At 34.3% G+C, this 24,599-nt stretch overlaps 1 protein-coding gene and 1 pseudogene across 2 annotated transcripts in view; one reads left to right on the top strand and one right to left on the bottom strand.

Moving 5' to 3' along the window:
• The first annotated feature begins 281 nt into the window (after positions 1 to 281).
• The window catches only part of SCN2A (sodium voltage-gated channel alpha subunit 2), an 85,846-nt gene continuing 61,528 nt past the window's right edge, over positions 282 to 24,599 (top strand). The window contains exons 1-11 of one of the 2 annotated variants that reach the window (XM_011358295.1): positions 282 to 572; positions 2,157 to 2,474; positions 3,393 to 3,511; positions 13,590 to 13,679; positions 14,362 to 14,490; positions 15,064 to 15,155; positions 16,036 to 16,308; positions 19,099 to 19,162; positions 20,698 to 20,839; positions 20,980 to 21,186; positions 22,560 to 22,847. In XM_011358295.1, coding sequence (XP_011356597.1) covers positions 2,208 to 2,474; positions 3,393 to 3,511; positions 13,590 to 13,679; positions 14,362 to 14,490; positions 15,064 to 15,155; positions 16,036 to 16,308; positions 19,099 to 19,162; positions 20,698 to 20,839; positions 20,980 to 21,186; positions 22,560 to 22,847 — 1,671 coding nt within the window. In that variant the 5' untranslated portion in view covers positions 282 to 572; positions 2,157 to 2,207. Of the gene's footprint in view, positions 573 to 2,156; positions 2,475 to 3,392; positions 3,512 to 13,589; positions 13,680 to 14,361; positions 14,491 to 14,876; positions 14,969 to 15,063; positions 15,156 to 16,035; positions 16,309 to 19,098; positions 19,163 to 20,697; positions 20,840 to 20,979; positions 21,187 to 22,559; positions 22,848 to 24,599 lie in introns of both variants that reach the window. The other variant, XM_011358304.2, reaches the window with a different exon arrangement.
• LOC111739962 lies at positions 18,759 to 18,877 on the bottom strand (annotated as a pseudogene).

The raw sequence follows: 24,599 nt of genomic DNA, 5'->3' as shown, positions 1-24,599 counted from the left end.
GATTTCAGATACTCTGGGGCTGAGACTAAATTACACTGTATGTAAGACTTTCATTAATATAATTGCTGTTTTATGAGTTTCTATTTTTACCCCTTCATTATTTACTTTCTTTTTACTTTTAATTTGAATTATTTGTATTGATTGAATAACTTCTGGTTTATCAAATAAAAAGCATGAACAGAAGAATTATTGGTTAACAGAATTAATAATTGAAATCAGCAGTCTTAATGTTTTGTTCTAAGAAAAGCCTGAACATCAGAGCTCTATTTCTGAAAGCTTTAGGCTACTTCTAACATACCTCAGTGCATACATTGTGTTTCTCTTCACGGTCCCCTCGCCCTCTAGTGGTAGTTATAAGAATGCCATCTTGTAGTCCCCGCACAGGAAATGCCTGTTCTTACTTCAGTTACCAGAATCCTTTTACAGGAAGTTAGGTGTGGTCTTTGAAGGAGAATTAAAAAAAAAAAAAAAAAAAATGAAAAAAAGAAAAAAAGCATGATGGAATTTTAGCTGCAGTCTTCTCGTTGCCAGTTTATCAATCCCAAACCCTGGGTGTAAAAGATTCTGCAGGGGTAATGTTTTAACATTCTTATTATGCTTATTCTCTGTGATGCTTCTCTGCCTTTACAGTAGAATCCTTGGGGGAATCTGCAGAGGACCACTTTCATTTTGAAACTGCTGGCTGCATGTTTTAGCATGTCTTTTCTATTAGAACATCCAGGCATGACAGTTCCCTCCCTGGAGTGTGCAAAGAAGGAACTGCCATGCCTGTTGCCAGGCATGAGTCTCTGGGGCTGGGTGAGGAAAATGAGAGATGTTTTGGAGGCACTGTGATAGTCTGCTAGCTGGTAGCTGAAAGGTCCTACCTAGTCGACTTCAAAAAAATGTGGAGATGGTACAGTAGCTTATTATATTTTAGATTACACTGTTTGATCTGGCATATACTATAGAAATGATCCAGATATTAATGAATTTTACTCTTAGAAAATGCACTTCATATAATTAAATGGCAATTCTCATTTTTGTAGGGTGGATGTTAAAATGGACTGACATTTTTAAAAGAAGGAAAATTGATAAGTGATTGTATACAGATGGCGTTCCGGAGTCAAGATTTTGGTTGTATTATTTCGAAAAGCGTAGAAACTCTTGCCACTGATTCAGAGATAACATTTGGAATGATTGGTGTGCTTTGTTGAGTTACACATGTTAGTCCAGTAAAATATGATTAGAATACAGTAAAACTGGATTTATTGCAAATGCCAATATAATAGGAGTTTGCTTAAAAGATAAACTATGTTCAACTTATTATTTTGTTCAAGTTCAGAGCTGCTATGTAGATTTTATGAAATGGACACTATTTGAGAAAATGGGCTATCTCTACCGTATTTCCTAAGGAACTGCAAATTTGGTCATTTAAGAAGCAATTACACTAGCTGGCAGCAGGTTGCTAAACCAGGGGGTCCAAGCACCAGACCTCTGACGTGGGTGACTTCCTGCCCAGTTTGGCAGGAGCTGGATCCCTTCCTGTGCAGCTTCCAAACAGTTCCAAACGCAACCGGGCATCCCCTGCTCCTTCCTGCTCCCTTGTTTTCAAGCAATATCCACCTATGTCTCCACAGCCTGGCATTTTAGAATTTCTAGAGCTTTTTCCCAGGTGCGTTGATATTGAATAAGCTCTTAAGAGTGGAAAAGTAGGCCAAAGGGAACATAGAAAAAAATGGAGAGATATATGCGAGATCCTTGCACAGCCCAGGTTCTACAATTTTGAGTGATTATTCATCTCTTGTTTTGGATCTCTGATATTTTTTTCAGAAAAGATGTTAAAAAAGATGGCTGCCAAAATATTCACACAAGTGAAATAGCAAGCATGAACCAGTATCCTCCATTTCCTAGTTCTGAATTGGATATTTCCACTTAAATCATTTTGGAAGTGAGAGATGAGATTACCTCATAGACATATATTGAATATGAAAGATCTCCATGCAGGCAAAGGAATGCATGCGTGAGAATTCCCTGGATGCCAAATACAGCTTCCTTAGTAAAATATTATTATAGATAGCTTGGTTTATATATTTTATTTTAGTAGCATGTAATTGTCACAGTAACCTTTTATCCTAATGACCATTGCTTTCTTTTTTTCTCTCTCGTTTCCATAGCACTTTCTTATGCAAGGAGCTAAACAGTGATTAAAGGAGCAGGATGAAAAGATGGCACAGTCAGTGCTGGTACCGCCAGGACCTGACAGCTTCCGCTTCTTTACCAGGGAATCCCTTGCTGCTATTGAACAACGCATTGCAGAAGAGAAAGCTACGCGACCCAAACAAGAGCGCAAGGATGAGGATGATGAAAATGGCCCCAAGCCAAATAGTGACTTGGAAGCAGGAAAATCCCTTCCATTTATTTATGGAGACATTCCTCCAGAGATGGTGTCAGAGCCCTTGGAGGACCTGGACCCGTACTATATCAATAAGAAAGTGAGTTCTTAGTCAAGTTGCCTTTATTTCCCCTCCTTCCTAGTTGGTTCCAGGCTATTCACAGGGATGTCTAGTAAAGAATGTTGTCCTTCCTCCTCTCTATCTCAGATAGCCCTAGGATGCTGGCTGGGCCTGGCCATGTAATGGTCCCATTGTCCTAGAAGTCTTTCGGAAGCACTCATTTGAACCTACATTCCCAGGACAGGCAGAGAACTGAAGAGGCATCTTGCAATGGGGAATTGAGGAAGGGCAGAAGTCTCTCACCTTACATTGTGGTGAAGCAAAAAGTGAAAACAGGGAATGAATTTTCCATATGCATATTTTATATTTCCAAGAGAAATATATGAATGAATTTTTATGATCTTGAACTCTATATAAGTTACTTCGATCTTCAATAGGTTTATGCCTTCGTACCATAAACTTTGTCTTTTCTGTGTTTCTCCACAGAATGAATAGTAGCAGTTGACTTGCAGTGCTCAAAAAAGAGTTTGACCCAAACACAATCTTGGAAAACCCTGAAGTTCTTGTGAAAATTTTTTTTATCTAACTGATAAAAAAAAGTTTCTTCTTTGATAACTGAAGAAATTATCAAAACCTTGTTTTTATGCTTTTTATGAATTACAAATAGTTTTAAAATGCTGATATCAAAACTTGATAAAGATGCTAAGAATTTCTATGGCATTGACTTCAAATTTTCATTATTTTCTTCTTTACATCCTCAAGTCACTTACCAAATTTAGGAGAATTTATAGTCCTCAGAAAGAAAAAGCACCTATCACCATGTCATATGTTGGTAATTAGTATATTACTACATTTTTTTATAAGGCTATCTTTCTAAATAGTGGTCTCACCTTTGTCTTAAAATATACTTGATGTATATTCTAAATTTTGTTTTATGTGTTATGTTTTCTTTTTCAGACATTTATAGTATTGAATAAAGGGAAAGCAATCTCTCGATTCAGTGCCACCTCTGCCCTGTACATCTTAACTCCCTTCAACCCTATTAGAAAATTAGCTATTAAGATTTTGGTACATTCATATCCTTTTTTTTTCATATAGTCGCTTAACATGGTTTTGCTCTTTGACTGAATTATTGAGCTGGGAATTAAAAAAATATATGTGGTTGGTTGCCAGTGTTATGTACACTTTACTTTTTTTTCCCACTTACTCAACAGTTAGCATCTTGCAAATAGGATCATAGGTAAGTGAACCACTTTTCTCCATCTTCTAAGTATTTCTCTTCTCCCTGACTCGCTACTTATTTCTTCTTTTTAAACTTTACAATGTTATGTAATGGGTAAACTTTATTAGCTAATTTACTGCTTTACATTTTGAAAATACACAATTTTATTTCTTTTCGGTCTGAATTTTACTTTCTGTTTCTCATTTCAGCATTTGAAAGCTTTGAATTAGTAAATGTTTACAGTGTGTGACTGTACACACTAGCCTTTTAAATATTTCTCCAAATTATTTTCCCAACAGTATTCTCATTGATTTTCTATTTTCCCTCCCTTCCTTCCTTCCTTCCTTCCTTCCTTCCTTCCTTCCTTCCTTCCTTCCTTCCTTCCTTCCATTTTTTTTTTTTTTTTTTTGGTCACTTGTTCTAGGTTCTATCCAAGTCACAGATCCTGATACAATTACCTCTCTCCCTCCAAAGGCTTAATGTCTGCCTACCCATTACATCCTTATTCTATTCTTCATTTTCCTTATTGAAGTAGCTACTCCTTGGAAATGGGATTGATGGCACCTTGGTGGCTTGTAATTTTACTTACTCTTGAAAGTTACATAGAGTAGTTGTGAATGATAAGTTTTATTACAGGCAAGGGACAGTGGTCTGAATGGCTGACAGCCAGCCCTGGAAAAAAACAGGGAAGCAAAGGTTTGGCAGACGGGGGCTGTGCCAGGCAGGGGCATTTACGGGAAGAACACAGAAGCCTTGCGATGACAACTGATATGCTTCGGGGACCAGAGGGAAGATTCCTGAAGGAGAAACTGAAATTTAAGCAAAGCCTCAGATAGGACAACTTTTAATGTTTCTTCTTTAAAATAGTCTTTGCCTGGGATTTCACAACATGGTTAGCCCAGAGCCTGGCTTTAAGGCTCGCAGTATAAAAGCTCACTGCCCTTAGCAGGCCTAGAAAATATTTGAATTAGATTAGGTACGGAATTCAGGAGATGGAAATAAGCTTGGTACCATGGAACTCGGTTCAGTTCTGAGTGGAGGGGCTGTAAATCGTGACCCCAGACTTGCCTAGCATTGTGGTAAGATGTCTTCAGAAGCATGGCATTCTGGAATTCAGTCTCTTTCTAACCTCTAGTTTGTTCTCCTCCCCCTCCCCAGAAGTTTTACATAGACATCAACATATTTTAATTTGATATTTGTTTTGTGTTTTAAGATTTAATAATTTCTTCTGAATTGTCTAAAGCAATGTATTTTCTTACCTTTGTTTTTCAAGTAAGAGAACTCAGTTGTACAGGGAGAAAAAAATGTCTTTGAGTTAGCATTAGGAATGAATGACAGAGTTGAGATTTAGATTTGGGTCTCCTGAATGATAAATTATGGTTTATTATTATATTTCAAGTATTTAGAATCTGTACACTGAATAAATCTTTCTATAAATTATTTATTATATTTTAAAATAATTGTATACCCGTTATATAAACATTATTTTTACATGTAATTATGTGAAAACTCAGACTTCGTTCAACACTCGGTTCAGAGTAGACACTGGGAGAGTATGTGTTGAATAAATAAGTGACTAATGAATTAGAGATTAAAGGATCATATGCAAAACAAGTGACAAAATGGAAGGTTTGAATAGGTCAGAAAAATCTATTTTGTCCTGAATCTGATTGATGAGATGGAATTAAGAAAGCCCACTATTAAAGGAAAACGTAGCTTCTTGTTTTAAAAATTTTGTGTAGTAGAGATCTTTGAAAATGTTGTGAAAGCTCTCATCTCCACTCCAGAAAAATACTAGGAGATTAGAGAGCCCATGAATTTTAATCTAGGACCCTCTGGAAAGTGATAGTGGACGAGGGCAGTTTTAGAAGTCCTGATCAGAGAATCTGAGCATTGAGGACAAAGTTTACGGTGGGGGCTCTCTAGGAATCAAGATACAACTTGAATTTGAAGGTTTGAACTTGCTTCCCAGAAGAAAGAAAGAAAACCTCCACGGGGCAAAGTTGTGAGGAGGTCTGCAGTGATGCAAGTTGAAATGCTGAGGCAGCCGCGTAGATCTTTTAAGATTTGCCAAACAATTGACTCTCCTAGAAGCTTACTAATGGCTCATAGCCACAATTTATTTCTAGAAATCTCCCTAGAAAAAGTAAATTTTTAAAAATCTTAATTGCCAAAATTAAAATATATATATATATATTTCGTATATCTCACCTAAGAGTAGAAATATAAGGGGAAAAAAAGGCAGACGGGCTAATAGTCTAAGAGAGATAAATTCTTCAGTCTTTTGGTGATAGTGGCACACTTCATTAGAGATTCTAGTAAACTTTGGTATGTATAATACTCTACAGTTTCCAAGAGATTTTCCCAATAATTTTGTCTTTTATTTCTCACAATGCAAACCGTAGGCTCAAATCCTTGTTTTCTAACGTCAAGCATAGTGCCTTTTGCCATTAAGTTAAAAATGCTTAGAGATAGTCACAGTGGACTTGAGCACAGTGACCGTGTATTTGTTATCATTAGTTAATAGTCACTGTGTATTTGTTATCATTAGTTAATAAACCAGAAAATGTCCATTCACAATAAAGAAATTGGCATTTTAAACGTACACCGATACCTCTATCTCCAACAAAAATCCTGACTTTTTTTGTAAAGATCTGTTATCTTCATTAGAAACTATCGAATATCAAATTAGCTTTGTTTCTTGATTTTGGCAGAGTAACAAGTTATATTTATGCTTTCCATATTTTTGTCAGGGTATATTTTGAAAACTGAAAATGCTTTTGATGTGCCTAGTATCTTGTTTCATAGTTAAATAAAATATGGTTATACTTTTATATAGTAAACAAGTTAAAATTAATTTATATTCCTAAAATTCCAAGTTTTAAGTGTTTCATGTCAGTTTTTATGATTATAACTTAATATACAGTCTTTTTTTATTTTGCTTTCATCACTCATTCATCTGTTGATTTGCAAATATTTATTGAGTACCTACTATGTGGTAGATGTTCTTCTAGGCATTGGGATACAACATCGAACAAAACAAAGTCCCTGCTCCCATAGTTACGTGTATGTGTGTATTTTTGAGGAGAATGATAATAAAAATAAATCAGATGTCAACTAGCAATAAGTCCTATTAAGAAAAAATAAAGTCGTGTAAAAAGAGAAGAGCGGCAAGATGCTGTTTTAGATCATACGGTCAGGGAAGTTCTCTCTGAAAAGACACCATTTGAACAAAGATCTGAAGGAAGTGAAGGAGTGAGACATGGAAATTTAGGGAGAAAGTAGGCGTAAGGTAAATAGCAAATATGAGGGCAAAGTATGAAGATAGAGGTGAAACCAGTGCATTTAAGAATCAACAAGAGCCCACTGCGCCTGCAGTAGAGTGGGAAAGGCAGGGCCTAGGAGAAGATAAGGTCAGTGAGAGTGGAGGTCAGGGGCTAAAGTTGTAGGCCACGGTGAGGATACCAAATTTACTCCAAATGAGATGGGGAGAGATGACCGAAGGGCTTTCAGCAGAAGAATATCATGACCTGACTCAGATGTTACAAAGATCACTCTGGCTGCTTCATGGATGATAGACTACATGGGATTAGAGTGTGGCAGCAAAAAGGTAGTTTGGGGGTCTACTGCCATTATGAAGAAAAGGGATGCTGGTGATTTGGACAATGAAAGAAACAATGGGGTGGCAAAATGTCATCACAATTAGATGTATTTTGCAGAAGGGCTGACAGAATTTGCTCAGCAATTGGATGTAGGGTATGAGAGAATGAGCAGAGCCTAAAGATGAGTCCAAGTATGTAGTCTGGTCAAGAAAGAAAAGTGTAGTTGCTGTTGACTGAGCTTGGGATGGCCTTAGGTGGCGCACTATGGTGGGTAAAATCCAGAGTTTGTATTTGAACATGTTATTTTTGAGATGCCTATTAGACATCAGTGGGGGACTTAAGGAGTTCAGGAAAGGGTACTCCTGGAAATACAACGTTGAGAGAAGTCAGTATATGGATGATATTTAAAATCATGACAAAGACATTCCAAATCACACAACTAATTCAGAATTGCTTATATTCATAAAGGGGAAGAAAATGAAAAAGAGCTTTTGGTATCAGAAAACCTGGTTCAAACTCCACCTCTAAGATTTATTTATTAGCTATATGACCTTGGACAAAGTCACTCCAACTGTTTTGAATCTCAGTTTCTCCATCTATGCAATTGTAGTCATAATATATACACCAATAATAATAAAATGTATGAGAAGTCCCTAGTACAATGACTAGCACTTAGTAGATACTTGACAAATGGTAGTTCTGACAGTTATTGTTGGTAGTAGTAGCTACAATTATAGCAGCAACTGCTGCAAGATTAACAAAGTAAAACTCTCATACTGCTTAAGGAATTCCACAAAGAATTCTGTACAAATCACTACTCTCTCGAATCCTGACTTTGCAAACAAAATGTTTATATTGCACCAGAGTTTGGAGCTATAAGTGACCAAACACAATGTAGTCATTCTCAGCTTTCTTACTTCCAGTTTTCTCGCTTTGCACGAATTAATTGAGTTCCTAGGGCACATTTTACATCGGTGACAGAGCTGACACTTCAGGCCAGGTCTTCTGATTACTAGCCCAGTGCGCTTTGCTTTTTCCATCTAACAGAAGAAAACCAATTTCTAAACCCTCAGGTACAATGTAGTTGGGGCATTACCAACATCTCTATCTCTAAATATCTCAAAGGTTATTTTCAGTGGCTCTAATTTACTATTCATTACATAAGAAGTGAGCTTGTTAGCTCATCCCAAAATTATATGTATCTATGTAGAAATTAAAAACATCAAGGTTTCCCATGCAAAGAACTGCATAGGTCTGTAGGAGAGGAGGGAGAACAACATATAATTTTCACTTCCCCTATTTTCAATGCTCAAACATTATCACATATTATCACATAGGAGATTTTTAATAACAGAATGATGAGTTAACAGTGTATATGTGACATTTAGTCAATATTTCTGCTGGCTCAGAAATATATACGAATGTGTAGAAAGAGACCTACCTTATTGTGCTTTGAATTCTCCATATTTTTGTTCAAAAAACCTCTAACAAAACTCTCTACCTTGAGTTTATATATATGTTTTTAAGTTCAAAATTCCCTTGGAATGTCTCTGAATATTATGTCATTACAAAGTCTCTGAACAGAAGCACAGTCTTTCCCTTCCTAAAAAATGACAAATACTCTACATTTTATATTCAATAAACAAATGATTAATATTAATAAAATAATTGTATCCTCTAAGAGAAGTATTAGTACTATTATCTACATTTATATAAGAAAGCTGAATGTCAGACTATTAAAGAACTTGGTAAAGCCTGCGTGGTTAGTAAAGGATGCATGTGATCCACGATTCACTGTTTTGAAGCCCATGCTGCTTCATCCAACATACAAGAATGTAGGGGTGGGCATGCTACTACTCTACCTAGGTTCCATGGCAAAGGCTACATAAACCATTTTCAATATGAACTTTAAGAAATCTCTCCTCATATACACACAGAAAACATTTTAGATTTGCCAACTGACAGGTTAATATCAAAAGATTAACACAATTTATTAAATTAATAGATTAGAAAGATCACTTTTTCCCTGATATTCTACAAAGTTAGTCTGCTTCTGTATTATTTTATATACCAAAGCTCTTGAGGAAATATTATCTGGGATACATTGTTCTTTTGAAAAGTGTACTTTAGTTGATGTCTTGGCCTATGTATTTAGAAAATAATATAGGATTTATACATTTGGTTACTGGTTCTAGCCCCCTGAAATCTGGCTTGATGTAGAGTTTCTATACTTTTTCACTGTATAGTATCACCAATACAAAATCCTTATCTACCTTTTATTTTCATATTTGCATATTTGTTATGATTATCTGAAACCCTACTATTTTAGTCACTCACCAGATTCCAAGAATTTTAAAAGTATGTGACTGATAGAATAAATCCACAGTGATTTTTAAAAGTTAATTTTGAAATTTTCTATTTAGAGATATCTATTAAAAGCATAAAAACCCAACTCTAATTATCTTGTATTTTGTTTTAAAGGCAAAATAGTTTTATTTGCTTTCCTTTTTGAGTGTTTGAGGATCTTTAACTTACATGTATTTGTTATTATTAAAGTGATAGTTATGTAATGTGGGAGCATAATGCTTTATTAATTGTGGCTTACTGAACAATAATATTTCTATTGTTTATTAACGTTGAAATATATCTTTTACTTCATTGTATATAATTAAATTCTACTGTTATAAAGAGTAAACATTTTACTCATAAAGCCATGGTTTAGACCATTATGTGACATAAATCTCATGAGACTATTAAGTTACACCTTACATTTATCCTTTTTCTAAAAAAAAAAAAAAAGATTGAAACTTGTGTACTCAATATATGTGAAGACAGATTTCATGCTGTATTTTTGTCCCATATCAATAACTACATCATGAAAAATCATTAAAAAGGAAAAATATTCATTTAGTCAGAAATGAGTTGCAAATTGATTTCATTCAGTAGTTAACTGACACTGTGAAATGGCAAGGATGTAATGGTGAACAGTACAGACATGGTCTCTGCCTTCATGAAGTTGACAGTCTAGGAGAAAAGATCAACATGAAAAGTAGTCAATGGAAGGATAATATAAGGTGCTATAAGAGTATATAACTGATATATATAAACAGGTCAGGTGCTATTGTGAATAAGTTTCTACTAGAAATAACTTTTAATCTGAGTACTAAATAAGTATGAATTGGCTAGGGTGAAGTAGAAAGCATTTCCAAGGAAAAGAGGTGACATTTGCAAAAACCCTAATTTGAGAACAAACATATTTCGTTAGATCTAAAACAATTACAATAACATGGAATAGTGGAGAGTGCAATGAAGACTAAATAATACAAAACTAGAGAAGTAGACTGGGGTCAGAACAATAATTTATATTATGCTAAGACATTTGATCATCATCCTCACAATAGTGGGAAGCGATTACAATGATCTGAATTACGTTTACAAAGGCTATTTTGGCACAGTGTGCAGAATAGATTGAAAAGAACCAAACATGGATTCAGAAAAAAACAGTTTGGAGGAAACTGCAATATCGTAGGTTAGACTTGATGGACACCTGGACCATGTAATGATGTAGTTATGCGAAAAAAAATGTTGACAGAATCCAGAAATAGAAGGTGGAACTGACAATATTTGGTGCTTAGTTGTATGTGGAGGTTTAGGGAAAGAGGAAAATCTAAGATTGCTTCTATGTTCCTGCCTAGATCACATGGCATTTTATAAGATACAAAGATTTGAAAGGAGCAATTTTGGGGGGAGAGAGGGGCGCAGGCAGATTGGTAAGATGAAAAGATTTTTAATTCAGTTTTAGAACTCAAGATGTTTCAAATGATTTTGAAGCAGTACCAATGAGACACATAAGTGCAGATGTCATGTGGACAGTAGGGTGTGTGGAGATCTAACCTAGACAGAAATATTTGAAACTGGCGGATACAAAAATGGTGCATGAAACTATGTTGATGAGCTCTGCTCTACCAAGATGAGTATAGCAGGAGACTGGAGAAATGGCTGAGATATCCCAGGTCCTTCTTTTCAAAAAAGAATTCATTTCAGAAATTGCTGAAGAAATGGAGGACTGGGACCTTATGAAGCAAGGGGCAAAGAACATAATGAAAGGGGAAGATTCATGTTTGTCAAATACTGATGAGAGAGTAAGTCAAATAAGAATTCAAAATTGTCCTTTTATTTTTAGTGACAAAATGTGGAAAGTTTATTGTCTTCAGAAAGAAAAGGTAGTAGGTTGAGAATGTGATAAAATACTTGAGAAAAAGGTAAACATCTCTTTCAAGAAGTTTGGCTGCGAAATGGAAAAAGTTAGGGTTGTAAATAGTTAAAGAGCACTGTGGGTTGCAGGAAAGTAGTCTCCTCTCCTCCATCCCAAGATAGGACAGCCCAAAGCAAGTTTATGTTGATAGGATGAGGCCAAGAAAGTGGGAGATGTTAAAGGTGAGAGAAGGAAGAGATAAGAGATTTACAAAGTATTCTGGAAAAGTAGAAGGTGTCCAGAGCATGGGTGTAGGAATTGAATTCTTCCCCATTGAAACAGGAAGGAGGAAAGGATAGGTTTCAATTCAGGGAGGCTTGTCAATTTGGGGGTGGGAAGTAGAGGTACAGCCAACTGATGCTATCTCTACTTTCAGTAAAGAAAGATAAAAGGTTATCATCTACTTGAGATAGGAGGGAAGGAAAAAGAAGGTTAGAAGTTGGAGTAGAGTGGAGAATATTTGAAATCGTCTTTGTAAAGAGTAAGGGACGGAGCTAAGTGGAGAAGTACTTAGCTGTACTTTGCAGAGAGTAAGGGACGGAGCTAAGAGGAGAAGTACAGGACTGTGTTGAGACTGGGAACCAGGCATTTAAATGGTGTCGATCTGCCAAGGGGAGTTATTTTCTCCAGTAGGGGCTAGCAGGACAACAGATCACCTTTGTGATCCTCTAGTTTTATATGCTAATAGCAAATCATCTTTAATTTTCTTATTTTTTGTTTTTTTAGCAATAAAGGAAAAATATGTTTCTTTTTTGAAATGGTGTTGTTCTGTGTTCTCTAGGTTGCAGTGCCCTCACGTGGCTGATTCACATTATTCGCATATGATCATTTTCATGTGGATGCATTTGAACAGCTGAGAATTAAGCATGTGCCTTATATCGCTACTAGTAAAAATGAAAAATCAGTTACTGCTTTGACTAAATCCAGTTGTAGGTGCAAAGAAACTTTCTTTATAGTTTAATGTTACATTGGCTACTCACTGTCCTGTTTTACTGCACTTAAAATCACAGTGATATTTTGTTATGTGCAAGTAATGTGAAAATTTATAATAAAACTAGGGAGAAGGGTTATGAATAGCATCTATTCATTCTCTGGGATAATTATAATTGTATCTAAATTTACGTTGATAAAGGTTGTTGTTTTACATAATTACAACTGAATCTTTCTGCTTTTTATTAAATATGAAAAGAAATCATTTCATTATCTGATTACCAAATATTTTCTTAGAGAATTTTGTTGTTGTTTTTCAATATAAAGAAAAGTGAAGGGCATTGACTATGTCTACAAAAGCAAAATGGGGTACAGTGAAACAAACTAGACGTTTGTTATAAGCAATATCCTCTATGATTCAGGAAGTTAAGAAAGCAATTTATTTGACATCTACTATGTATCAGGCACAGTAAGTGTAGGAGCTTTAACATATTTTAACTAATTTGATTCTCACAGAAATCCTGTAAATAGTTTCTTTTTAAAATACTTTTATAGTGAAGTGAAGCAAAGCCAGGGAAATTAAGTAATTTGGCCACAGTTACAAACCTAAGAAATGCCAACACTAAACACCAGCCATTTTCTCTTACTATTTGGAATTTTATGAGCAATTACAGTATATCATATACCCCACTTAGAATCTTATTAAAGATATTCAACCAGGGCAACCCTTCAAATAGAGGTATAATGCATTTAATAAATCACTTGAATTCTCTTGTTGAATTTTTTTTTAAATAAATTTCTCTTGCTGAATTTTTGTCAGGGTTTACATACATGATGAACAGTTGTTGAGCTGAGTCTGTCATTAAAAAAACTTAAACTGATAAATTATTTACTAATGAACTCCTTGCTTTGCATTTCATCTTTTTAATTACTAAGAAGCACCTAAGTATCCTCTAAGTAGTTGATGACTTGGCCTGACATGGCCTAGAAATGGGGTTGTTGAGTGACAGAAATGGAAATAATAAACTCAATAATAATAAAATTATAAGGGCATAAAAGTTCTAAATTTCACGGTGGTGAAAGGCATGGCAATACTTGGAAGTGAGATTTTCCATTGTTCTTTGTCTTCCTTGACGATATTCTACTTTATTCAATGTGCTCATTATGTGCACTATTCTTACCAACTGTGTGTTTATGACCATGAGTAACCCTCCAGATTGGACAAAGAATGTGGAGTAAGTAGAAAATTTAAAATATCTTTCAATATTATCATCCCTTTTTATTTCAAATTGTGTATTTAATATCTTGAGATTTCATCAGTTTCTTTAACAAATCATACTAGCTATTCCAAACCAGACAAGTTAGCCAGTGATTCAAGTTCATTTCAACCACTAACTTCCTCTAGGATAAAGCTTACAGTGTCTCATTCAGTGGCTCAAATTATTGCAGTGGTTTGACTGCCAATATTTTTAGCCCTTTATCTTCCTTGTGAGTCTCAGACTCTTAGGGAGATCATCAGTGATTATCCAATGATAAAAATTATACCTTGTTTGCATATTCCTTTCTCATGGCTTTCACCTTTCACTTTTCATTAATGTTTTGGATTAATACCTATTTGTTTACATCAGACCAAAAGCAGTGTATTATAGATAATATCTTCATATAGAACCATATTATTTGGGCCTTCAAATTAATTAATGTAGTAAATACAATACTCATTTAGTTACAGTCAATGAATGACTTTTAAAATGTAATGTTTCTATCTTCCTTAAATCCTACCTAAGCTCTACATTATAGGGAGATAGATACAGATCCATATGGAAGCCTCTAATTTTTATTTGTTGTTTAAGTCTCTTTTAAGATATGTACATGTAAATGACTAGATCTTTAAATGTGGGCATGGCTGTTTTTTCTCAGGTACACTTTTACAGGAATTTATACTTTTGAATCACTTATAAAAATACTTGCAAGGGGCTTTTGTTTAGAAGATTTCACATTTCTACGGGATCCATGGAATTGGTTGGATTTCACAGTCATTACTTTTGCGTAAGTATCTTAATACATTTTCATCCTGGAAGAGTAAATCATTGGTGGGAGCCTACACTATATTTCTCCTTGGTGGCTTCCCTTGACAGATCAAGCATTTTTCATAGTTATCATAAGAATTTAGAATATTTTTCATCCAATCAAATTATGTACTTTAGAGAAATTAGGAACTATCATATAAATTATATGGCTTTGTTTTCAATTAGGGCTGTAAAGTAATAAAATGTTTTCCTAAGTAACAGAGATTATGACTGATGACAATGCCATTTTTCTCTTAATTGGGAAATCTGATGGCAGCACTCATTGAAGTTGAAAAGGTCTTGATGAAAGACCAATGTAGACTTAGATTTCCCTAAATTCTGAATAACTCTGATTTAATTCTACAGGTATGTAACAGAATTTGTAAACCTAGGCAATGTTTCAGCTCTTCGAACTTTCAGAGTATTGAGAGCTTTGAAAACTATTTCTGTAATTCCAGGTAAGAAGAAACTGGTATAAGGTGGTAGGCCCCTTATATCTCCAACTGTTTCTTGTGTTTTGTCATTGTGTTTGTGTGTGAACTCCTTATTACAGATATGTGACAGAGTTTGTGGACCTGGGCAATGTCTCAGCGTTGAGAACATTCAGAGTTCTCCGAGCATTGAAAACAATTTCAGTCATTCCAGGTGAGAGCTAGGTTAAACACCGAGGCTGAGTTTAGCTGCTTTGGTGCTACAATCACAGCTTTTGTGCATAAGCCTTATTGCTTGTCACCTATTGCAAATAAAATATAAAAAAGCAAGAATCGGTACATCATATTTTGGATGGATTTGATTCTTTGCTTTTACTAGTTGCTTTCTTTAAAACTTCTAAATCAGCCTTTGAGTTTAACAAGTTTTTGCATGAGGCATTTGCAGTAACAGGCTACATACATGGTCTGCATCCTATAACATCAAGCTTTCTGCATAAAAGTTAAACTATGAGGCATTCAAACTGACGCAAAATTGACCATTTAGGTCAAAAACTGGCAGTTTTCTTACCTGCAGATAAATGAAAAAGCAAGGAATAGCATGAGTGTTGCATGGGGCTCAGTTTTCAGATGTCTTCCTTTTTTAATTCATACTCAAGCTTGCAGAATTTGCAAATATATAACCTCGTAATTCAGTGACTTAAAAGAATTCTTAGTACTCTATTCATATAGATTTTTTTTTAAAATCAATAAGAGGTTAAGGAGTAAGACATCTGCAAATAAAAGCAAAATATTTACACAAGGTTGATGTTTAAGCATGAATAATAAAATCTTTTTTTTTGCTCTAAGGAATGTTTGGAAATACACTTTGGTTCATTTCCATTCAGTTTTCTAATGAACATACAAGTTCCGCTTTCATTCATTTTCACCAGCTAGCAGGCTTTTCATGAAAATATTATTCAATCACACACATTAAACTAATATTGTTGGCCGTCTGCATGACATCTTTATTTTCCAGGACAAGCTCATGATGTTTTTGTTGGTAAAGTAGCTGTTAAACAGTGTATTTGAATTTCTCCCTCTGATTTTATTTGTAGGCCTGAAGACCATTGTGGGAGCCCTAATTCAGTCTGTGAAGAAGCTCTCAGATGTCATGATCTTGACTGTGTTCTGTCTGAGTGTGTTTGCACTAATAGGACTACAGCTGTTTATGGGCAACCTGCGGAATAAATGTTTGCAATGGCCCCCAGATAATTCTTCCTTTGAAATAAACATCACTTCCTTCTTTAATAACTCATTGGATGGCAATGGTACCACTTTCAATAGGACAATGAGCATGTTTAACTGGGATGACTATATTGAAGATAAAAGTAAGATACATTCTTTTAACCATTAAGTTATTTAGTCCTTTAAATATGAAAAATACATATATGGATATTGTCTCAATTTTGATGTGAGCCAAATGACGTAGACCAATTTAAGATAAAATCAATACATGTAATACAAAAATCAAATGATATCTTACTCCTTTTTCCTTATCTGTCAATCAACGTGATAAAAGTTACCATTTGAAAATGTTATCTTTTCCTAAAGCAGTGTTGAAAGCAATACTATATTATGCTGTATAAACAAAATATTTATACTTATTTGGTAGGCACTGATCAAGAATTTTTAATCATATTAAGTAAATCAATAGTTTGAACTATTCAGTATATTATGCTGAAATGTATTGTTAAGAAGACTGGGGAAAAATAATTTGGTTCTGTTTGGTTGACTCAGTATATGTATTGAGTGCATATGATGTATCTGGAAATAGAGAATTCATTCACCAAGATAAAATCTGAATTCGTGTGCTCATCAATAAGTTAAGCAACCCCACTCCAGCCATTTGCTCATTGATCATGGGAAAGTATAAACTCAAAACCTACCTCCATAATATTCTTGTTCCAACTTATCCCTTTGGTGTCAGTCATTGTTTTAGATTTGTTTGTCAGTATAGTTGGATTTTATTTAAGGAATGGACATCAGAATAAACTTATGATGCCACATACTTCAATATAATTTCTTACCACTGAAACCAGCCCCTCTGTTATTTGGATGTTCAAGTCCTTTCCTCTCCGTGTACAATTACCTTGCCAACTTCCATTGATCCCTTGATTATCAGTACTCCACAAGGACACTAATTCTGAGGTATCCTTCATGGTTTTTAGAACCATATAAAATATTACATTAATATTTTAAGAATTGGTATTCTTAAGATTTATAACGAGGAGATTAGGATTCATTGGATAAATGAGTAAATAAAACAAATGATTCCATGATTTATGGGGTTTTCCATTTAATTATGTTATAATAACAGCACAATGACAATCTTTGCACATAAATCTTTTCTCTATTTCTAATCGCTTCCTTTAGATGGATTTTTATTAATAGAATATTTTTTTCAGTTAAGAGATTAAGACTATGGAAATAGAGTCAATTTGCTCTCCAGAGGATCATACCACTCATTAATATTACCATATTTTAAAATCTTTTGGTAGAAGGAAAAGTATATCCTCTTCTTCCTAATTATTATAGCAGTAGAATTTTTTTAATCTTTTTTTTTTTATAATGACATTGGTTAACAAAATTCAGGAAATTTCAGGTATACAATTCAACAGCAAGGCATATATATATATATTGCATTGTGTGTTCACCACCCATAGGCAGTAGAATTTTAAAGATATGTTTATTAATATCATTAGCAAGTTATATATTTTATGTAATGTGAATTATATATTCAACATTTTTAGCCATTATTCTATCAGGTGATAGTATGTTTTAAGGAATTCATATGAACTTTTTAATTTATCAAGTATATAACATTTTGTGTTTTTTAGCAAATATATTCTCCAGCTTGTTTTTCATCTCATTTCTTAGTTTTGATGCCTAAGTGATTTTGATTTTTAGGCAATCGAGTTATTGAATTCCTTTTATTTTTTCTATATTTTAGTTTATAATTTTTTTATTTAAAGATAATAAAAATATTCACCGAAATATTCTACCTATAAAGCAGCCACCTATATATTATATTAAAAAACCCTATACATGTTTTATATCATATTAATGGATGTGTCTTTAAATCTTTAATCTTTGAAAATATAGAATTATTTTTTGATATATGTTGTAGGGTAAAGATCTAAAACTTTCTGCAAAACTATGACCTGGATTTCCCTGCATAATATATTAGGGTTTTCCTTGAATATAAGCTTTAAGTATTCCTAAAACAACCATAATAATTTTTTGTGGGGGATATGTATGTATTTTTTTAATGTGTGCGTGTTAGTAAATATATAAATATGTATGTTTATGTATACATCTGTTTCTTGAGATCATCTTTGCAACTTATTAAAGTTATATGTAAGACTAGAAACTAGATATATAACTTGGAAAATATATATCTCCAAAGAAACAATTTATTTTGTTTATTTGAAAGATAGTAATCAAGCCAAAACCCGAAAGAAAACACTTATTTACAGCATCATAGAAAGAGCAAACACCTAAGCCAACTTTTCACAGGAAATTAAGTCAAAGTTGGTAGGAAAAAAAAAAAAAGTCTGAATCTGTTTGAAGTCCAAGCAAAAAGTGTTTAAAAAAGTAAAATTTTATTTACATAAAAGCAACAAGGCTTCTCTTTCTCTCACTTTTTTTGTTTTTATTTATCTATCTATTTATTTATTTATTTAGTTAGTTAGTTATTTTTAGGTGAGGCAACCTTTGGTTGGCCTCACAGATTCCAAGGACCTTGTCAGCTTACAATTACTTATTTCTTTATTTTTTACGCCGACAGCACCTGGTCTTCCTAGGTGGTCTCCCATCCAAGTACTGACCAGGCTCAACCCTGCTTAGCTTCCGAAATCAGATGGGATCGGGCTTATTCAGGGTAGCATGGCCATAGACACTCTTTAAAAGAGATTTTCTAAATATTTGTTTAATTAAAAATGTTAAATTTTGATATTTGTGTAGTATTCAATTATATTTTCATTTAACCATATACGAATTTATTATTTTATCCATTCCATTATGGTTGAAAAAATTGTAAGCTCTATTATCTAGACACAATGGCTGAAGTGTTTTGAGGGTTTTTAAATAATTCTTTCTGTTCCTCACTCTTTAAATAGGTCACTTTTATTTTTTGGAAGGGCAAAATGATGCTCTGCTTTGTGGCAACAGCTCAGATGCAGGGTAAGTTGATGTTTCGTATTGAGTTTCAGTCCACACTGCTCCATCGGCCTTAATGACCTGCCACCTCCCACCCACGTGGCCCCACTCCCTCCACATTCAAAGCCCTCCATAAATTCCACTTCACACTAACTCTCAAAATAGCTGAGATAAGTGTGGATTCACACTTTCTTCACACACTCATATGTGGCAATTATTTTTCCATACTAGGTCACAGCTGATCTTCTAAATTAGTTTAATGGAAAAAAGAAAAGTAGTACGTACATATATATATAAGAAGCTTAAGTTAATAGAATTCATAAGTGTGTACATTTGTAAGTGTGATATTTTACATATGCTGATGTGATCTCCATGGCTTAAAATGTACTATCTCTGAAGAAATTGTCAATATCTGAAGCATGGTGAGTGTATATCTAGCATATGTTAGCAAAGCAGTTAAGACTATTGACTGGAGAGTTTGCATGGATTCCATTGAATACTGACTCCACTATATAATGTCACCTTTCTTTGCCTTGTAGTTTCCTCATGCGATAAAGGGGTTTAATAGGGTGGCTGTGAGAATTAAATGGATTACATTTATAGCTATTACAGCACTCAATATGTGCTTTTAATTATAACGATTGATATCATGTGAACATTTGTTATTAAGAAGTATTGAACATGGAGCTAAAGCCTAGGAAAATTCAGAGAAATAGTTTCCTCTTCCTATTTGGCAAGATTTTAGAATCATAGACTTCTAGTGTTCTTTCTATGGAAGATGATATGGTGGACATTAGTAACTAATACCTGTAACAAAATTCCCTATGGTAATAGGCTTTTCATTTGACTCATATGGTAAAGATTGTACTGCCTTTCTCTTTAGATCCCAGTGATAAGTAAAAGAGACTGATTTTAATTCCTTGTCTGTACTGTACTAAATGTTTTACATACAATTTCTTATTCAATGCTTGTACCTTTGCAAGACAGGTTCTGTTACTAGCCCTTTCTTACATATGAAGTGCCGGAAGTTTAGCAGGGTTAGGAAACCTGCCCTGGATCAGGTAGCGTGGAAGTGTCAGGCACAAGACTGAGGCCAGGTCAGCTTGATCATCAAGGTCATAGGACACCTTCACCAGGCAGAGTTATTTCCTCCTCTCAGTGTGCCCTCTCCCATCCTTTTTTCACCCCTCTTTTCTACTACCACAATCACACACATGCTTCTGCTTCTAGTTATCTTCAGTAAAAATCAATTTTTTCCCTTTAAATTTATTTTTCTGTTCGTGCCCACAAGTTCCCAAAGGTATTAATTATGATATTACTGCTTTTATATGGAGACATGATAAATATAATAATGACAATTATGAATCACAGGGGAGTTCATAAATAGACTTAATAGATTCTGTTATTATATAAATCAGTCCACATAGTGCTGGGTAAGATAAGAGAAATCTGCTTTCCCTAGTGTCAGATAAAATAGGTATTGGCATCTGTAAAAACCAGAAAGCTAGCCAGCAGACTTGCAGTTACTGACTTCTTCTTTTGCTTTAACCTAATTTTAGCCAGTGTCCAGAAGGATACATCTGCGTGAAGGCTGGTAGAAACCCCAACTATGGCTACACAAGTTTTGACACCTTCAGTTGGGCTTTCCTGTCCTTATTTCGTCTAATGACTCAAGACTTCTGGGAAAACCTTTATCAACTGGTGAGAACAGATAATATGATTCTTCTGGGAAGCATGAAATATTGAAATCAAGAGAATTGCTGTAAAATACTTTATAACTTAGAGTATGAGCTTGTAACAGTCTACATAAAATTTAATAAAATATCTCTTCCATTTTACAGACACTACGTGCTGCTGGAAAAACATACATGATATTTTTTGTGCTGGTCATTTTCTTGGGCTCATTCTACCTTATAAATTTAATCCTGGCTGTGGTGGCCATGGCCTATGAGGAACAGAATCAGGCAACACTCGAAGAGGCTGAACAGAAAGAAGCTGAATTTCAGCAGATGCTTGAACAGTTAAAAAAGCAACAAGAAGAAGCTCAGGTATAGTTAGCAAACATAGAGCTCTTTTGTGTTTGTTTATCTCAGTTCTCTGACCACACTGGTGAGGTTAGTGGCATTTAGTATTCAAAATCAGCAGTGGTTAAACTGACATTTAAAAGAGGTCATAGGTGTTTGTAAGTGTTAAGATTCTGTTTAGTTTTTAGGAAATTATTATTTTTATGTTGATAATTACTGTCAATACTAATGACATCACAGCATGGAGATTTATAATTGCTTTATTACTATTTTTTTCTCCTTTGTGACCCTTCATTTACTGAAGCTCACAAACTAGACCAACATGCCCTCAATCGAAATATTTTCTTAATTTTCTGGGGAAGAGAAATTCAGTTATAGTTGCTTCTTCATGAGTGTCACTAGGGGGGAGAAAGGTCAGAAAAGCAGGGTTGAACTGAGAAGATTATTTCCTCGAGTCTGGAAAGACAAAGACTTATTTAATATTTATTTTCTACTTGAAGAGTGTTTAAATGCAAGTTTGTGGGTTGCATAAGAAAGACACAGATGTGTGAACATAATAAATCACTACATTCTCTGCCTCCTACACTGTAAGTCCTTTAATTTATACTTGATGAGGTTTCATAATAAGGCGAATATTTCTTTAATTTATTTACTTGACTTAATGACATTAACTCATCAAATTGCCTATTTTTTGGCTTTTCTTGGATCTCAAGGACAGTTCTCTTTTACCACTGAGTATCCTGAATATGTAATAAAGGTCAGATAAATGAAACATACAGGGGCAGCAACAACAAAATTGAATACTATATCTTTCCAAAAACTGTACTATTGTAATTTGCAAATCCATTCAGATGCCGTGATCTGCGATTCCCTTATATATAATCTGTAAAATGTTTTTCTTGTGCATTTCTTAATAAAATTCTCAATTTAAGTCAAAGAGGGGGAAAAGGTTTATTAAAATAAAAAATACTCTACTGAATAAAATTCAATAATTTAGACTGGTACAAAAAGTCATTGCCGAGTGGAATTGTGATGGATCAAGTTAAAATAGGAAACCTTTAATTCTTAAATTCTTTCCTTATTAAGATACTTTTTAAATCAGAGAAAAATTATTAAGGTATTTAAATGTTTTGTTCATATTATTAGATAATTAGAAAGCATAGTATAAGGCCAGAGCTTGAAGGTTTTCATCCAGGTCTCATGTATCATCTTCCATATATCTGTTGATTTTAATTCTTTAATTGGTCTAACGACAACGTATTGTTTTCCAAAATATATGCCAGAATGAAGCATTGTTTTCCAAGCTCATACTTGTGATACTAAAGATAAATTAAGCAGTAACGTGGACAGTTTCTCAAAGTGTATATGCAACTACCATTTACTTTGGGCCCTTGTAGGCAGCTGCTGCAGCAGCATCTGCTGAATCAAAAGACTTCAGTGGTGCTGGTGGGATAGGAGTGTTTTCAGAGAGTTCTTCGGTAGCATCAAAATTGAGCTCTAAGAGTGAAAAAGAGCTGAAAAACAGAAGAAAGAAAAAGAAACAGAAAGAACAGTCTGGAGAAGAAGAGAAGGAAGATGGAGTCCGCAAATCTGAATCTGAAGACAGCATTAGAAGGAAAGGTTTCCGTTTTTCCTTAGAAGGAAGCAGGCTGACATATGAAAAGAGATTTTCTTCTCCACACCAGGTAAAAATATTAGATTATATAAATTGCACTTTTTTAAAGCTAGGGCAGAATTTGGTAGAGATAAACTGCCTTCCCCCTAAATAGCATAATGCTTTCAGCGGTAATGATCATCAAGTGTTGTGATTATCACCTCAGAGAATTTGTGAGTTTTAAAACTTGTTGGAATCCCAGGAAAGCATTCTCAGAGTGTGGATCCCGGGGGACTAAGGAAGGTTTGTGATTTTAAGGTTTTGTTAAAGACTCAAACATCTCGAGGCAATTTTCCACATGAGTAATTGTCAGCAGATGTTTCTCATCCTTTCTTAGCTGCTGTGCCTGGACCCAGTGGACTGTGGGTTTTCTGGGTGGCAGGTTTCTTGAGCTGAACTGTAGACTCTTTCAGACCATCTATCTGTTCAGGTGTTCCCGTCCACGTGCAAAGTTCATCTGAAGAGTGCATTCTTCATGCCCTCACTTCAAGGGGATCCAAAGCAAAATTTCTCTAAAACTGTAGCTAAAATTCTTAGTAAGCATGCACTGAGGAAGATTTATGATACTCAATAAACATGTTTAATTGCAGTTGATTATCTCTGTCTCATGTTTAACATGGGACTTTCATTGAAATAATATCCCGATTTATATAGTGCACTAAATAAATGTTCACTGGATGCCTCTGGCTGATGTACTAATATAAGCTGTTGAAACTTTGAAATTTAAGATCTCTAATTGTCTTTAAAATTACCAAGAGAATTACCAGAAATACATAGTTTCTCAGAAGACAGTTTCACCAGTAGTGAAACCTTAGTATCTATATAGTAATGATAACAGCTAGAACGATACTGATAGCAATGATGATAGGTAACACTTAGCACAGTGCATTGCAATTTGCAATATAACTCATGTAAGCCCCTCACTACAGCCCTAGGTAGGTACCATAATCATCATCCCCAGTCTACACATATGAAGAGGAGGGTTGTATTCTTTGTTGACTGTGTGTTTTATGCTTGGCATTCTTTATACACAGTCATAATTAGTGTTAACAGCCTTGCATAGTATTATTTTCGCTATTTTTTCAGCTCTTTGAAGTTAAAGAATTGCCCAATGTCATATAGTTATTGAAGGCTGAGATAGTATTTAAATCTGGCCTGACACTGAAATTCTTTAACTTTCTACCTTCTTAGGCCTACGAGTAAGAATATCTTTAAAACTGAAAAGGAAGTCTACAATTTGATGTCATTTAAAAGATACATATATTTAGAATTATACTTGCTCTTCATACATTTTATAGTATGCAGTCTCACATAATCTTATGTTTAATATGTATAAATTTTTTATAGGTCAATCTGTTCATTCCAAGTCCAAATAACATTATGAGACAGAATAAAGTAAAGAATTAATGGATTTGAATTCATATTAAAATAGAATTTGTTTTTAAGTAAATATCGACATTTACTCATTCTCATTCATGTTGCCATGGTCATAATTTCATTAGTGGAGACATTAATCTTAATAAATGTGAATTCCTTAAAAATCAACCCCCTTTTTTACAGCATTGGTCATTTTGAAAAGGAAGGAAGGAAGAAGGGAGGGAGGAAGGGAGGGAGAGTAGGAGGGAGGGGAGAAAAAAGGTATGTTCTACAAGGTAAAATTGCCTAAATTTGAAACTGCAGATTAGCAGTTAACCAAGAATCTCTCCAATTTGTTTTGTTTTTTTGTTTTGTTTTGTTTTGTTTTTCAAATCCAGGAAAACTAACTCTAGGTAAAATAGTGAAG

This window comes from Pteropus vampyrus, unplaced genomic scaffold (genome assembly GCF_000151845.1).
Source record: "Pteropus vampyrus isolate Shadow unplaced genomic scaffold, Pvam_2.0 Scaffold2, whole genome shotgun sequence".
Classification (NCBI taxonomy): Eukaryota; Metazoa; Chordata; class Mammalia; order Chiroptera; family Pteropodidae; genus Pteropus; species Pteropus vampyrus.
This window is presented reverse-complemented; position numbering and strand designations above follow the sequence as displayed.